Raw genomic sequence first — 15,450 nt, 5'->3', positions numbered from 1 at the left:
CTCCGACAGCGGTTAGCTACATACAGTACGACGGATCGGCCCGCCATTGCTTTCAGCTACAGTCTTTGGAATTATTACCCCACTGCTGGCATTAGTACCATCACGCGCTCACCCCTCCCCACACACCCTGACCGGACCGGCCAGCATTTGGTACGGGGTAGCTGGCATCTGTAGCTCGCACATCAGACAGCAGTTAGCTGTGCCTATGATGCCATAGTACAACTCCAATTGACGCCCCCAATCACCCCAGCTACCCCGCGAACACGACTACCATCTTTTTGCGATAATTGCCACATTGCCACGCATCACGCCGACCCCGGCACACGACCCTGAACCCACTACCGCCTCACCACGCATCGACCCTGCACCCACCGCTACCATGGCCTCGCTCGAAGCTGCTATCGATGAGGAGATGAGAGAGGTTGTAAAACTCCTCGAGGGCAATCAGAAGCCCGGAGGACGACGCGCAGAAAGCCCAACCGCACGTGCGCAAAGCCCCAACCCACTTGCTTCGCCGGTTCGCAGCATGTTAGACGTTGATTCGGGACCGCGCAGGAGTTCGAGCCGTGGGAGCACTGGCATTCCCTTTGCCATGCCCTCGTCGCCTCGCAGAGTGAACCCTGAGTCGGCATACAAGTTTGAAATGCTGCCTTCAATCGACGCGCATGCTATGCCCAAGAGAGTGTCGCAAGGTGGCAAGCTCGATGCTTCTGCAAAACCTCGCGCCATGTCAACTGTCTACGGCAGCTCAGCTGGCTTTCTGGGCTCCTCAAACTCAAGGGACCGACACAACTCGCTGAATGGCCCTTTGGGTCGGTCAAAATCTGGATCTCCAGGCCCTCGTAGGTCTGCTTCTCCAGCAACACGCATGCTAAACCCGCCCCCGCCCACTTCGACTTCGAACAACAGCCTTGTGACTGATTCAGGCAAGCGCATCGACATGGACACGGCGTACCGAAAACTTTCCGACTCTGCTTTGGCGCGATCCGAGGGTGGGCTTTCTTCACTTCCCAACCGCAAAGGCTCGGATCCGATCAAAGGCACATCGACTGCCCCAGGTGGAGGTGTCCGTCTGGCCACAGACGACGACGGCGAAGACAGCGCTGCTGTAGAGAGCAGCGAAAATGGCTCCGATAGTTCGGAGTGGGAGGATGGGTGGAACGGGGCCAACAAACGAAAACGCGGCAGGCAGCGATCTAGGAAAACCTCTGGAGGCACAGACAGCATGGGCAGAGAAATTATCACAGCTAAGAGCTTGTTGGCCGCAGCAGAGCAAGAACGTAAGTGACATGTACAGCCAAACTGTTGCATTCAAATACTAATCCTGCACAGGTAGGGATGTTGCTGTCTCCTACAAAGTGCGGTCATTGCTCGAGCCTTCCATAAACATCACTGGTCCAAACGGCGAGAGAATGTCTAGAAGAAACTCCTCAGGCGTCGTACACCCCCACACTAGTTTCGACCAGGGAGGCTCTGGCTTTTCTACGCCAGTTCACTCCGATCATGAAGACGAGCTCGCCGAAATCAAATCGGCTCAACAACTTTCACTGAACATTTCGCCTATTCAGTCAAGCCCAGAAGCTCATCGCTGTGTTCGACAGATTATCAGGGGTAACTACGTTCAGTTTGCAGAAGACGCTACCAAAGGGTTGAGGAGACAGCGTGTATACCTTGTGTCGACCGATCTCAGTGATGAGGCTGCATACGCTTTGGAGTGGACAATCGGCACGGTTTTACGAGATGGTGATACCCTCCTTGCTGTCTACGCTGTTGACGAGGAGACTGGCGTCGCAACGACTGATGCTTCTGGGGCACCCATCAGCCAAGGTACCACTGGGCGACAGGAATCAGACCATCTTAAGAGGACTCTGTCCAACCACGACGGTCTGACACAAACAAGGCCTGGGTTCTCAGCATTGTCAAACTCAATCATGGCCACTGAAGCCAACGTAGGTGCCATGGGCAAGGCTGAGAAAGACAGGTATCAGGCATGTGTGGAGGTTTCCGACCGATGTGTCAAATTGCTGCGAAAGACGCGTCTTCAAGTGCGTGCTGTGGTCGAGGTGTTCCACTGCAAGAGCCCCAAGCACATGATTACTGAAGTGGTGAGTAGCTCCGGATTGTGTGAAGTGCTGCAATTCGCTAACAGCTCATTGATAGATTGATTTCTTGGAGCCAACTCTTGTGATTCTTGGTTCTCGAGGGCGGAACGCTCTCAAAGGGTAAGTTTTGAGTTCCGCTCCTGATTCATGGATGCTAACTCCGGCAGTGTCCTGCTCGGGTCTTTCAGTAATTACTTAGTCACCAAGTCATCGGTGCCGGTCATGGTCGCACGGAAACGGCTCCGGAAACACAGCAAATACAAGCGGCAAAACGTGCGGATGTCCAATGTCATCCAAGGCTCCAATGATCGACTTGCGAATGCGAAGATTGATTAATTGTTTGTCGAAAGATTTGTCATTGATGCGTTTCGGTTGGAGTTCGTGGCGGCGGCCTGAGTTTGCGAGCCTGAGGATTTGAGTTTTGGTGTTGCGAAACGCGTGCTGTTTGGCCATTGAGGATAACGGCTGCTTCGATTGGCAATCGCTGAGTCTGGCAATATCCTTTCAACTATCGGTCTCTCTACACTCTTTGGGTTAAGTGGCTTATCGTCAATCTATCGGAATACGCGTCCCGATAATGCATGAAATGCTTTGAACTTGACCGCGACCATGACCGTGACGATCAATTGCAACACGCCCTCTAGTCGTGGCTTGGGGGGTTTTTGACTCTGTAGAGACCATGACATCTGTCACGATGCCTCTGCATGCAGCTCAACACATTCGGAAATTGCCATGCCGTGGAAAATTGCAGTACTGCGCAGGCTATTTTGCTTTTTTCCTTCTAGAATTTCTAGCCCCAGGCAATCACACTGCAACCAACCGTTAGACGAGACAGGCCCATGAAGCTGCATGTTTCATATCGTGTATTTCCTTTTTTCCTCATGACGGCTACTTATTCCGATGCTTTTGCCGACGTCATGCTCATGGGTTGCCGTTACGGCAAAGGCCCGTGCCATCAGACAGGACAACCCGACTATTTGGATCGTTCAAACCCTACTAACCTTCACCACATTGCACTACGCCTCATACAACCTAATCTCTTGTCATCAGATATGCCAAGCCCTCGTGTTTCCCCGCAAATACTCAATGCGGTAGTCGGTGCGCCTGTGGCGTTGGTGGGCTGATAGACGACGATTATGCATGGCGTCCACTTGTCGCGTGCTCCCAGATGGGCCCAAGAGTGAGGATACGGCTGTACATCGGAAGACTTTGTGTGTCCCGAGGGACCAAGGGTCAGAGGGTTGGGATGAGCAGCTCAACGTCAAATAGGTCTCTTGCCTTGCCATGAAGCACAACTTGTGCATCAAACATTACTACTACTTTTCCAACACAACTACCGGGAAATGTATATCCACATGGCTTTGCAGACATCACCTCAGTGGTTCGCCCGCTTCGGACAGTGCGAATTCATTGATATTGATGAGTCAGACCTGGATACATCAAGTCTCCACGCCAGACTCATCAAGCCCTCTACACGAGATGCCCTTCTCAACCGACACAAATGGTCAACAATACCATGCGAAGACGACATCGATGCTGCCACACTCTTGTCGGACCTCGGCCGCCTAGCACCCTCGGTAGTCAAGGAGTTTATCCCAAAGGAACATTGCGAGAGCAATTTTGCCTTTCGGCTGATAAACGATATTGGCTATCATGGGGAGGAGGGAGGATATATTGCTCTTAGCTATTGCAAGAAGCATGCTGCAAGCACTACACCGAGAAAGGTTCTGACACCTGTCGGAGATCTTCCCTTCGGATGGCTGAAGGAGGTTGAGCAATTCCCACTACCAACTACTTCTGCACTTTTCCAAGCCGTTGTAAGAGAGAGGGGCGTGGATGAAGGGCTGTGGTATGACCAGGTGTGCATCGAACAGGACGACGAAGTCGAGAAGAACGCAGCTATCGGAGTTATCGACAATGTCTACAAGAATGCACGAGCAGTCATTGTAGTACTGGACGACATTGTTGTTTCGCCAGACGAAGAACGGTTTCTGCGTTACTACGTTGAGCAGTACAATTACTCTCAAGTACCTCTGGACCAACAACCAAACTCTGGACTGCACCCACCTTTCATGCAGCAGTATGAGATGTTCAACACATTGGTCCAACGCATTCTGTCTTCTGAGTGGTTTGACCGTGCATGGTGTGCCCATGAGATGCGAATGGGACAGAGCCATGTTTTTCTAGTGCCTTGTTTACGGCATTACGAAGATGAAGTGCAGACAGTCGTACGCTTTACCGGGGCCTTCTTTACTCATCTTTTAAGTCTTGCAATCGAAGTCATCCACTTCACACCAACCCTATCTGCAAAGCTTCGTTCATTGTTGGACTTCTTCCAACAGCAAGACGCATTCATCAAAGGAGACCTCTCTGTACTTCGAACACCAGACAGCCAACACTACCCAACTTCGAGAGAAACATGTTCCATATCAATGGCTGCCGATATATTTCGCATGAAGGCTGGAGGAAACCCGCGTCTACCAGAATACCAACGAAGACTGGACGCTAACCGAGATAAGACCAGCATTGCCCTGAACGCTTCTGGTTTGCCTCTGGCCTTAGCTCCTCCAAATCCATTTTCGAGACCCAATCTTGAGGACGAATGTCTTCGCTCGCTGCTCCTAGTCGGGATTGCGGCACGAGACCCTGTTGCACTTTGCACCATTGGCACACCACTCCAGCTCCATGACGGATCTACCTCATGGCTCTGTCGACCAACATCTTTGGATGTTAGCTCCTCTCGAGTACCTCCACATTTCCCCAGACACGCAAACCAGTTGGTCCAAGCAACCGACGGCAGAGCAGAATACGCACAGTTGGATCTCATTTTCCTAGACCTCCCACATCGCACCCAGCCGAGTGCTTCTTTTCCATCACACGTTGCTCGGGCACGCATGCTCATCGATCTCTGTGTTCAATATCAAATACCAGGATCTGGACTGTGGGGCTTCTCCCAAGCACCGAATCACCCGCGCACGCCAGCCTTGCGCAACATCTTCATTCAGACACTAGCATGTGTTTTCCAGTGCGGGTCACAGTGGGTGGTAGATGTCATCTCTAGCCTCCAAGAGACCAACGCGCCCCGCCTGGAACCCTACACCATTGAGGTGCTGCTGAACCCACACCTCATCTTGCAAAATTATATTTTACTTGCCGAGGGCCAGGGTGCAATGACGGCACTTGTGCATTTTCTCTCTACCCTAATTGCATCTGGGATCCCATGGCCTTCAGGCGCCTCGGAACGCACACATGGCCCCCTCATCATATCCGCACCCTCCTCCTCGGCTCCATATGATTACGCCGGTCCATCTACACAAGGCAGCAAGGCTATCATTTTTGCCCCTTTTGAGCACTCCAAGACACTGCTTATTGCTGTGCCCAAGGCCGTACAAGGATCCGAATATAGTGCCCTGGCACGCGGCTGGATTCTAACCAGCATGAATCCTTACACTGGAAGCTCTAAGCCTACCGTGAGCTGGACTTTGCAATCTAAAGGTGCTATCTTTGGAGATGTGAACTTCAACGCTAGGCTGGCTACTAGTGGGGAAATGGATGTCAGGAACCATCGTGTGTATGGGCCCACGCGTCATTGAGCTCACTCATTTTTTTCAAATCCCTCTTCTTTTGATTTGGCGGTCTTCAGCTTTTACGAAATCTTAATGATACCTATTAATGAATACTTAGATTGATGACTTTGCACTCATAGACGGGGGGTTATAGACTTGGTAGAACACTTGTATATTATTATTACCTTTCATGTTACAATATCAAACTTGAATATTCCGTATCTGCTCCGTCTCCATTGATATCCGTATACTCGCTGAGATCTTGCTATCCCGCAGACCATCTTGTCTTTTGCCCCCGCTCTGGTAACGTTACCTTCGGCAGTTGTTTGCCCAAGCATCCATCCCACCACTGAGTCAAGATTGACCTTGTTGTCCAGCATCACCCAGCATGGCCTCGTCCCAACAGCCGAGGTTGTGTAAGACGTATACTAGGTCGTTCATCTTCATCCCTTGCCTCCCCTCCTCGTGACGCAACACCATCATACGTACCTCGGCCCAAAACACTCAGGTCCACACACGTCACGAAGCAACGCAAATCGCAACCAGACAAACGCCATTGACAAAGCACTCGTAAAAATTATAATTTTCAAGCCTCAGCCCGACACATTTCGGCATCGTGTGCTCCCAACACGTTCTTTATCTGTACCACGCATCCTATTATTTCTTTCTTTTCCAATCCTTCCACCGTCTCAACGCCAAAGACAACAACAAAAAGGAAGAAACAAGAACGAATGCATCATCAGTCACAGCCTCGGTACGCCAACCTTGCAACGCAGTCTGATTCGACCACACACATCTACACCATAGTATTGGACCCTTTCTTGGCTTTTCTTCTCCCCGAAGCCATCGAACTCGCACCGACTGCCCCCAACGTCCTCAGTGCTTATCCTCTTCTTTCTTTTGTTAAGGCCAAGTCTCCATATGCACACATTCGTCATACGGGCACGATCACGAGTTACGAGTAGTGTACGACTACAACCACCTCCCCACCCGTTTCACAGCATGCCCACATTCTCACAAAAAAGGAAAAGCAAAAGAAGGATCCATACCTTCTAGAAGGTACCTGCACCCTTATCCACTTCCCCCTGCATCTCACATTAATCCTTCCAATACTCACTACCACCCCCCGTCCCAATCCACACATACCCACACGAGTCAAGTCGAACCCGCATACTCCCTCCATCTGCAATCTTTCCATGCATTACGCAACCTCCCCCCAGCCATGGAACCCCCATCGAAGCAAAAAGCAAAAAACATCCCTCCTCGAAAAACCCGTATCTGGCAAGCCCCCACTCCTACCCCCAAAATTCTGCCCAGAAAACGAGAAAAAAAGCAAAACGTGACCTCAACATGTAATAGAAAGGTCAAGTATCTGAAACACTCACCTTGCCCCACAACTACTGTATCCGCAACACGCAGGTCTCAAACCCACCAACACCAAAGCAAAGAAAAAAAAGCAAAAAGGTTTGACATCGTGCATCTTACCCATCGTGCATATACGTACGCCATGCCATGCATCTAGTCAGCCAGCCAGCCAAACCACCCCCCCCCCTTCCTCCCTCATACAACCCTGCTCGATTTAGCATCCGGCGTCTCCCGCATGTGTACGCCTTCGTTTGATCATCCCCTTAGTTACACCCACCATACTTACCATAAACAACCTTCTTTGCCTTAGGAGCCCGTTAGCTAATCGCTAATGTGACTCTTTCCGGGAAAAGAAAAATAAGATTGGGAGATAAAGTGCTACTATAAATCCCTCCCCCGCACCCCCCCTCCCCCCCATTCTCAAAAAAAGCATAGGATGTAAGGTAAGATGTAAGACCCTGAGTCGTTTAAGAGGGAAAAAAAAATCGAGGTCTGAGAGGGGATGTGAGAGATGTGGGGTTGCGTGTCCTGTGCATCGACGAACGCACGTGGCGGTTGATACAGAGGGTACAAGGGTAGTAAGGGAGGGGAGGGGAAGGGTTTATGTGCCCAACCCGCATGCATGCAGATGCAGTGTACCCGTAGATTGAGGGTAACGTCAAGCCAAGCGAAAAAGCAAAAAAAATAAGTGTAGTAAGCACTACATAACACAGGGAGGGTCAGGGAGGATGTTACAATATCACGATGATGTATCAATATTTCACACACATATGCTATGTGCCAAAAAGAACTAAATGTCTATCATGCCCTTTTTTTCCTTTCCCCAGCCCAGTCCCGATACTTTGTCGAAAATGAATGCGAAGTTTATGTACTCTCCTTGCCGAGAGGAATTAGTTCCTCCTCAATAAATGCACGAGGGGAATACAACTTCGTGCTACCGTATACGACTCTTCGTTTTGGACCAGTACCAGCTGCAGCGCTGGTGCGCTTCGCCCACGCCTGAATGTTAGTCTCTTCGTCCATGCTGCCGCCGCCCACAGGAAAGACAATGGCTTCAGAGAAACCCTGTCGCCTTTGTCCAAATGTCGCATCGATTCCGCGTCCGACAGTACTTTGCTGGTTCCGCGACTGGCTTGCAGGAGGTAGGGTGCCTCGTGCATTGGCAGATCGGGGGTCAAAGTAGAGGTAGTTTTCTGTCTTGTTGAGCGCGCTGGTTGTGGCATTTTGAGGATCCATGAGGGATTCTGTAATTTTGGTGATTGTAAGATCTTGGTTGGCAGGCAGGTATGATTTGATACCCGAAAGCACACCTTCAAAGTTGGCGCCTAAACCAGCTTCCTTGAACCGGTCTGTTACCCTTGATGAAAGACTGGTGAAGCCGCCGAATAGCTGTGAAGATGCCTGAGCGGGCTGTGTAGGAGCGGCAGTTGAGAGCATGCTCATTTGTGTAATCTGGCGCACTGTTTTGATGTACGCAAGGGCTGCTGTGTCTACGCCGGCGGCTTTGAGAGCGTTCTCGAAGCCTTCCAGCTCGGCGCGCGACACCTCTTGTTCCGTCTTCAAGTACCACTAGAAAGTGATTATGTTAGTGCAATCATGCAATTTCTTTTAAAGTGGACATCATACCTGCAGGAAGAATCTGAACTTATCCATGGGATCATTTCCCTTGGCTGGGTCTTTGAGTATCTCCATAACGGACGATTTAGTCTGCTTTTCAATCTCTTCTTCCAGCTGGAAGAACTCATCAAGTTTACGTTCCTTGATGCCCTCCATCACAGCTTCGAGGATAGACATGTGAGCTTCAATAGTAGCCTTCCTTTCTCGCAGTTCCGGCAGTTGAGAAATTGCGCCTTTGAGATGTGCTGCGAAATGATTGCTTTCTCCTGAGAGGTCGTCCAATGACGATGACCCCGTCTTCTTGGTCAGCGCATCCGCATCCTCCGAGTACTTTGTCCATTCGTTTGTCACTTCTTCTGCGACATTTGGGAAGGGCTGCGAAGCATTGCGGTTCCAGAACTACATGTAAGAGGTAGTTAGATACTTGGTCAAATATGACTTGTGGATGAGTACTTACATAATCAGTTGCTGCCAAGTCGTACGACTGCTTTTTGGTACCGCTCTCTGGCTTGTTCTTGTCCTTTGGAACAGTCACTTCGATCTTGTTCAGGTGGAAATTGCAGACGTCGTAGACGAGACTCTCTACATGCTCTAGTCAGCTCTAGCCTTGGTATGGGGAAGGTGCCTGGCGTACGATATATCCAACTGTGGCTGAACATTGGATTGAGATCGGCGTTCCTGTCAACGATGACGAGTAATGGGCGGGAGGCTGTTGACGATGATGCGAAGAGGCTTTCCTTGTTGTTGAGTACATGATCGCGTAGCTTTCGGTCGAGTTTGGCAGCAATGAGTTCGGCAGCGCCGCCACTAGGAGCTCTTATGATTGGAACGACGGCCATGGTAGCAACGACGGAGAAGAGTCCTGAAACGATGCGATCCATGTGCTCATCGAGTTCTGCATCTTCGGTTTTAGACGAGTTCAGACGATAGTAAGACTGATCAATGTTGAGACTACGACCGAGTGAGTGGGAGTGGCGTATACTTTAGGAAACACAAACGTACCTGAACTGATCATGTCCCAATGTAACAAAGTTGAGATACCTTGGGTCAGGTTAGCAATTGTTGGATCCAATTCTCCAGCATCTCATACTGATCGTATATCTGCGCCAGATTGCCAGCAGCTTCCGGCATGGTCGCCAACTCGGCGCCCCATGATTCTAGCAAGTGGCGCGGCACACTGGAGAGAAAGTTGATGTATGCGGGGGTGTACAGGGCGTCGTTCAGATCCTTGGTGACGAGGGCTAGGTTCTCAGCTGTGGGTGCCATGAGATACTGGTGGGGGTGGTCAGTCTATGCTTTGTGGGGTTGCCATATCACCAAATGCTAGCGTGTGTGTTCAATGGGATGCGCAACGCATTTGGTGGGGACAGGGTTGCTCACGATTCCAGGTGCTGGGATGGGACTCCGGCGCGACTTGAGATTCAAGTGCACAGTGACCTGGATGATGTTCAGTAGACCATAATAGTGTTGCGGAGAGTCAGTTCATACTCCGGCCGCCCTCAGGTCATTGACCCGCAGAACAGAGCTGACGACGGCTTTGGCAGCATCGTCGTAGACCAGAACACCTATTCGGACAGCAGTCTCAGCACTTATCTCTTCAAGGTGGCAGGTCAACGCTATGACGTTGCGACTTACGCCATGCTATGTCGGGATTCGTGGGCTCGTTCGACTCGTCCTGAGCGGCATCGCCGTCGGCCGGGGGGTTCAGGTTGAGCAGGCGTTTAATTGAGGCTAGGATGGTTCTGTCAGTGGCGCTGGCGATGGTGCAGGCGAGGGAGCAAAGACGTGCCTATCTGGCGGTCCCGCAGTGAGACGGCCATTGTGTTCTAATGTGTCGTGGCACCCGCCGAGTGTCAGGTCTTTCGCATGCGCAAGGGGGAGGGTGCAGGTGTATCTGCAGAGGGTAGTGGAGAGTGGGCTCGCCCAAAGTACGCAAGAGACCACGGTGGCGCGTCTGCCTTGGTCTCTGCCCGCTGCGCGCTGCTTGCTGTTCGCGGGTGGATGGGTGTTTGGTGATGCTGGCCCAGGTTGCCTGCCCCGCCTGGGACTAGCGCGGCGCGCTACTTGGCGAGCGGGCGGGCTCTCAAAACGAGCTCGCCCCTTCGCCGCGCTCCCTCGCTCTTCAACTCACCTCGCCCACAACAACCCACCCCCCTTCTTCGCTCTTGACACTCATGCTACTTTTCAGTGAACTCTCGCCCACCTAATAAGGGCATCTGATTCTGAGGCTAGATTCTATTTTCGAGTCCTTGCTTTGGGGGAAAGTGTGCTCAGGCTGGCAGCGGTGTTTGTCGGGAACAGGCTTGGGTTGCGGAGGGCAGGCAGAGTGACCGTCATCTTCAACTTCTGCTACTAATCCAGCTCCGTCTTTGGACTCGACAGGCTTCGCATCACAGAGAGAATCTGGCCGAGCTCCTGCGCGAGGCGGCCCACAGTTGCGCGGTGCCAACCGGACGGGGGCGCGTCAAGCAGGCCTCATCCGCCGCGTGTGTTGTGCTCTGGTTGCGCGCGCGCATGCAAAACGTCAAGTGACGCATCAGCAAGTGTGCTCCTGCTCCTCATCGCATAATACGCGAGGCAAAGTGCCAGGTCATAAAAACCAATTCTACGCTTTCGTGGACTGGCCGATTCGGCTTCGCAGGCGTCAGTCGGCATACGAGCTCTGCTCTGCGTTGTGAGTGAGGGCAGGCTGCACCTTGGGTGTGCATCTACTCCATCTGCCCACCAACCCCCAGAGACAGCAACCTGGAAGCGCTGCAGGCCGACAGAGACAGCAACCAGACGCTACCGCCTAAACCGGTGTTTTATCGACCTTTTTTCTCCGCTTCACATTCTCCCGAACCGGCATCCTGCTACGCTCGTGACTCTGCGCCAGTCTGCTTAGCGCCTAGTGCTTCTGCATCGTCGCCTAATTAATCCCCTTTGGCCTGTCCCAGACACATGTGCGTCATCAGCCAATCACAACCCTGTAATTGACAGCTGACACTTTGGCTAGCCAAGATATCCCTTCCCTCCCTCCACACACATACGCCACACATCATGGCGTCAAATCACGTGCCCGCTGACCAGGTGCCGTTGCAAGGCCAAAATGTCTACGCCGATCCATCCTACCAGCACCTCTTTTCTTCTGTCGACCGCTACGGCACCCCGTCGTGGGAGGCCCAGCTACATCAGCACTCATCCCTGCCGCCGACTGCATCGGGCCAGAACTGGCACCCTGGCTCGTTTGCACAACAACCCTTCAACGCCATCAGCCAATCGTACGCTGCTCAGAGCCACGCTTTGCGCACAGAGTCACCGTACCAGTATGGCCAGTTCAACCAACAAGGCCCTTTGGCCAACTATGGTCAGGCCTCTAATGTTGACCCGTCGCTGGGTATGGACCCCAATACCGTCCGCCAGCAACAACACTCTCCTTACCAGATGCCAATGCGTACTGTGACTCCTCAAAGCCATGTCGGTACAGTGACCCCGCAAGCTCTACAGCAGGACACTGGCTCGCTTCGGACTAGTCGTCCTCCGATATCTGCTTATCAAGTAAGTCCACCTCGCCATATGCACAAATGTCCAACACAAATTAACACAGTGCAGCTACCCAAGCCTACTGCAGAGACGTTTACTCAGCAGCGCCCTGCACCAGCATCATTTGCGAAGCCAGTGCCTGTCCCTGAATTTGAAATACCGAAGGGCAGAAAATCGGGTGGCCTCTATGTTGTTGATCAAGCTGCTTTGGCAAAGGCCACTAATTCTACTCCGTTGAATAAATTCGTGACTCTGGGAAATGAACCCTTTCATCTAGCAACAAATAGAAGTAAGCCTAAACGAGTAAAAATGATGTCGCAAGAAACAACCTCTGACGTGTGTATAGCTGCGCTTCCAGTCTATGTTGCTCGAAATTCCCTCAAGGATCTAAAAAAGGCAGGGGCAGACAGCAAAAAGCTCCGTGCCAAGCAACTCGCCTCCAAATCACAGTCAAAAGCTCTGAATTCTGCGAGGAAACCCACAGAGTTGAAGAGAGAAGTCAGCGACAGTGCCAGTTCCTCCGAGTCATCGGACTACGATACAGACTCTTCTGATGATGAAGAAGAAGAGATGCCGATCCCTGCGTCGCGGCCAGAGGACCCTGACGCCGCCGTTCGGTATGATGTTGTCAAGGCTACATGGCATCCTTCCACATCTTCACCAAGCTCTGAAAAGATCAAGATTAGTATGCGTGAGGTCTGGGAGGTGCTCAACACCATTCAAAAGCGGTGGCGAGCCGACAGCAAAGCTGTAACGGAGGCCGAAGAGCAAAAGAAGACAGGTGAGCTGCCGGTACTCAAGAGTCGAGTTACGAGTCAACGTGACCTTCTCAAGTCTGCTCTTGAGGCTGCACTGCAGTCTGCACATCCTGATGTGCTTTATCAGTTGGGGCAGATCAAGCCATTCCTGTATCTGTGCTACCAGTTCTTGGCGAACCGATTCCATAGTAAAGATTACGATGGCCCATTGTCCGCAGTCATCTATGAGGTACTCTCGCGATGCGGCACACTGACTTCTGAGCTCCTCGAAGAGACTAAGCTTATCAAAGCACTTGCGTCCATGAAGAAATACGCAAATGAGAAGCATAAGACTTTTATACAGCAAGTGATGGACAGCGCTGCCGCCAATTCTAAAAAGGCAAAAGCAAGCCCTCCGCCAAAGACTGAATCGGCAGATGGCAAGGGCGTTAAGCGACCAGCATCTGACGCTGCAAACCGTTCGGCCAATGAGTCAGCAATGGTGAAGAAGCCAAAGGCGTCTGATGCCGCCGCTTCAGCCCCAAAGACTGCTTCAGCACTAGGCTCGAAAGTGGGTGCTGCTCCCGCTACAACCACACAGAAACGACCTGGAGAGAAGACAGCACCAGCGCCCGCACCTGTCAAGACGCGTGTTAGCCAAGTCACCAGCAAGCCTTCGGGCATCTTTGCCTCACTCAATGCAGCGAGCAAGAAGACAACACCAGCTTCGGCTACTGCAAAGGGCGCTACATCAGCGAAGGCTGCTACCCCAGCTACGAAAGAAAAGAAGGTTGTGGCGACACCCGCAGCAAAGCCTGCTTTTTCGTTTGCCCAGACAATGGCGTCGCTCCAAAAACCCAAGGAACAAGAAACGGCGCCCACTAAATCCGAGAAACCTCTACCAGTGGAAACCGAAGAAGAAAAGGCCAAACGGCTACGAAAAGAGTCGCGCAGACATCTGCGTGTAGCCTGGCGGCCGGATACATCACTGGTAGAGATCAAGTACTTCGATCACGAGGCCGACGATGAAGAGATGGACCACAAAGAACATCACCTCGTGCGGGATGCTGGCGACCTTGGCGGAGAGGGACGCATGTTCAAGCAGCACAAAGAGCTTGACCTCGACGACGATGATGAGGATTGGGATAGCGAACAGAGATCGTGGGCACCACCATCCGAAGTTGACTTTAGTGTTGTACACCCTGAAGAACGTCAACGAAACTACGCGCCGTACGGAGGAGGCCTCCAGCAACCTATCTGTCCCGAGAAAGAGGCCAATATGCAGCGCGAGAACGCCACATTAATGGTCTACTATTCTAGCAATGACGACATTCCACCGACTCCAAAAGAGCCTGTAGAGCAGGAAAACTCAACTACTGGTCCTGTCATCAACTTTGGACCACCGCCCGAGACGGTCCTAAGGAAATGTCCACAACCACCTGTGGCAGCAACTGTGCCGGACTTTAGTCAACTAGAGAACATTATCAAGCAATTGTCGGCTACCAACCAGGCTCAAGCCGCTCCTCCTGCCCCAACGGCTCCCGCTGAAAACACGTACACGCCGCCGCCTCCCGCCGCCGCTCCTACATTCGACACCGCCGGTCTTCAAAACCTCCTCAACTCCATCAGTAACGGCCAGCCTCCTCAGGCTCCCCCACCCGCGTCGTTCCCAATGCAAAACCCATCCCAACAACCCGGTGTAAGCCTTGACATTGCGGCCTTGATCGCCAATATGCAAGCAGCGACTGGCGGTGCACTTCCTCCTCCCCCTCCACTACCTACCGGATTTCCTCCATTTCCTTTTACGTTTCCACCCCCAACCCAGCAAGCTGATGTTGCCGCATGGTCTCAACCGATGCAAGATACTACATCATATCAAACTCAGATACAATCCCCGTACAACCAGCAACCCAATGCTGGAACTAAGCGGCAACGCGACGATACCAATGGCATCAACGACCGCAACCAAGGAAAGCGACCCAAGAACCGAGGAGATCACAAGCCTCACAAGGTTCTCGCATGCAAGTTCTTCCAAAAGGGCCAATGCAACAAGGGCGACAACTGCACATACATCCACGACTTGAACCAATGATTTTTTCTTTTAAGCAAATACTGTTTCACTACCATGGCCTACCACATCTTCAGCAATAGTTGCCGGATGATTTTGTGGAGACAAAGGTAGGCTTGTATAATAAGAGCGTTTCCTTCACTTTTTCATTTTTTTGTTTTTCATGTCACGATTCGGACATTTACATGCATACCCGGGCGATGGAGCTGCCCACTCCGGCAGGTCTCGAAGCATTTATAGGCGTTTGTCATAGCATTCAGTGGGTAGCATTTGAGCGGCGCTGGATAGGGTCTGGCATGGACTGGGCGAGAGAGGTCTCAATGGAAATATGGATGGGCCCTAGGCCAGGTTACATTGGGTCTGTGCAGGTAGATAGTGCTAAAAATGTTTACATGTTCACATCCTCGTAATTTGGCTAGCTTATGATGGCACAATTGATGTATGGGGGTTCGTAGCCTAAAACAATTAGTTAC

General features: G+C 51.8%; 5 protein-coding genes across 5 annotated transcripts; 4 read left to right on the top strand and 1 right to left on the bottom strand.

The window, feature by feature from the left end:
• The first annotated feature begins 277 nt into the window (after positions 1 to 277).
• COCSADRAFT_270099 (uncharacterized protein) lies at positions 278 to 2,720 on the top strand. Its single transcript, XM_007697681.1, has 4 exons — positions 278 to 1,280; positions 1,333 to 2,105; positions 2,161 to 2,222; positions 2,270 to 2,720. The coding sequence occupies exons 1-4, from the start codon at positions 380 to 382 to the stop codon at positions 2,436 to 2,438; spliced, it is 1,905 nt and encodes a 634-aa protein (XP_007695871.1). The 5' UTR covers positions 278 to 379; the 3' UTR covers positions 2,439 to 2,720.
• Positions 2,721 to 3,445: 725 nt separating this feature from the next.
• COCSADRAFT_108436 (uncharacterized protein) lies at positions 3,446 to 5,737 on the top strand (the record flags this gene model as incomplete). The annotated part of the gene is made up of 1 exon (XM_007697680.1): positions 3,446 to 5,737. One exon carries the CDS (start codon positions 3,446 to 3,448, stop codon positions 5,693 to 5,695), a length of 2,250 nt encoding a protein of 749 aa, XP_007695870.1. The 3' UTR covers positions 5,696 to 5,737.
• A 1,015-nt stretch (positions 5,738 to 6,752) lies between these two features.
• Positions 6,753 to 7,194, top strand: COCSADRAFT_33157 (uncharacterized protein). The gene has a single exon (XM_007697279.1). The coding sequence runs from the start codon at positions 6,891 to 6,893 to the stop codon at positions 7,188 to 7,190; it is 300 nt and encodes a 99-aa protein (XP_007695469.1). The 5' UTR covers positions 6,753 to 6,890; the 3' UTR covers positions 7,191 to 7,194.
• A 578-nt stretch (positions 7,195 to 7,772) lies between these two features.
• Positions 7,773 to 10,658, bottom strand: COCSADRAFT_33155 (uncharacterized protein). Its single transcript, XM_007697278.1, has 10 exons — positions 10,440 to 10,658; positions 10,286 to 10,381; positions 10,139 to 10,215; positions 10,031 to 10,087; positions 9,741 to 9,922; positions 9,653 to 9,691; positions 9,285 to 9,601; positions 9,108 to 9,232; positions 8,660 to 9,049; positions 7,773 to 8,602 (listed from the first exon to the last, which is right to left on the bottom strand). The coding sequence occupies exons 1-10, from the start codon at positions 10,468 to 10,470 to the stop codon at positions 7,898 to 7,900; spliced, it is 2,019 nt and encodes a 672-aa protein (XP_007695468.1). The 5' UTR covers positions 10,471 to 10,658; the 3' UTR covers positions 7,773 to 7,897.
• Positions 10,659 to 11,471: 813 nt separating this feature from the next.
• Positions 11,472 to 15,082, top strand: COCSADRAFT_270057 (uncharacterized protein). The gene is made up of 4 exons (XM_007697679.1): positions 11,472 to 11,592; positions 11,646 to 12,187; positions 12,242 to 12,461; positions 12,519 to 15,082. Exons 2-4 carry the CDS (start codon positions 11,690 to 11,692, stop codon positions 14,999 to 15,001), a joined length of 3,201 nt encoding a protein of 1,066 aa, XP_007695869.1. The 5' UTR covers positions 11,472 to 11,592; positions 11,646 to 11,689; the 3' UTR covers positions 15,002 to 15,082.
• The last annotated feature ends 368 nt before the right edge of the window (positions 15,083 to 15,450 follow it).

Source organism: Bipolaris sorokiniana, assembly GCF_000338995.1.
Source record: "Bipolaris sorokiniana ND90Pr unplaced genomic scaffold COCSAscaffold_2, whole genome shotgun sequence".
Taxonomy (NCBI): Eukaryota; Fungi; Ascomycota; class Dothideomycetes; order Pleosporales; family Pleosporaceae; genus Bipolaris; species Bipolaris sorokiniana.
The sequence above is the reverse complement of the archived record's forward strand: the minus strand, read 5'-3'. Positions and strand labels throughout refer to the sequence as shown.

What these genes read in the sequence shown, in the direction of transcription:
- COCSADRAFT_270099 (XM_007697681.1), top strand. Translation starts at nt 380, where the DNA reads ATGGCCTCGCTCGAAGCTGCTATCGATGAGGAGATGAGAGAGGTTGTA. An exon ending in GGCCGCAGCAGAGCAAGAAC is followed by an intron (nt 1,281 to 1,332) that starts GTAAGTGACATG and finishes AATCCTGCACAG; the next exon opens with GTAGGGATGTTGCTGTCTCC. An exon ending in AGCACATGATTACTGAAGTG is followed by an intron (nt 2,106 to 2,160) that starts GTGAGTAGCTCC and finishes GCTCATTGATAG; the next exon opens with ATTGATTTCTTGGAGCCAAC.
- COCSADRAFT_33157 (XM_007697279.1), top strand. Translation starts at nt 6,891, where the DNA reads ATGGAACCCCCATCGAAGCAAAAAGCAAAAAACATCCCTCCTCGAAAA.
- COCSADRAFT_33155 (XM_007697278.1), bottom strand. Translation starts at nt 10,470, where the DNA reads ATGGCCGTCTCACTGCGGGACCGCCAGATAG. An exon ending in ATGACCTGAGGGCGGCCGGA is followed by an intron (nt 10,088 to 10,138) that starts GTATGAACTGAC and finishes AACATCATCCAG; the next exon opens with GTCACTGTGCACTTGAATCT. An exon ending in TTGGGACATGATCAGTTCAG is followed by an intron (nt 9,602 to 9,652) that starts GTACGTTTGTGT and finishes ACTCGGTCGTAG; the next exon opens with TCTCAACATTGATCAGTCTT.
- COCSADRAFT_270057 (XM_007697679.1), top strand. Translation starts at nt 11,690, where the DNA reads ATGGCGTCAAATCACGTGCCCGCTGACCAGGTGCCGTTGCAAGGCCAA. An exon ending in CTCCGATATCTGCTTATCAA is followed by an intron (nt 12,188 to 12,241) that starts GTAAGTCCACCT and finishes AACACAGTGCAG; the next exon opens with CTACCCAAGCCTACTGCAGA. An exon ending in TCATCTAGCAACAAATAGAA is followed by an intron (nt 12,462 to 12,518) that starts GTAAGCCTAAAC and finishes ACGTGTGTATAG; the next exon opens with CTGCGCTTCCAGTCTATGTT.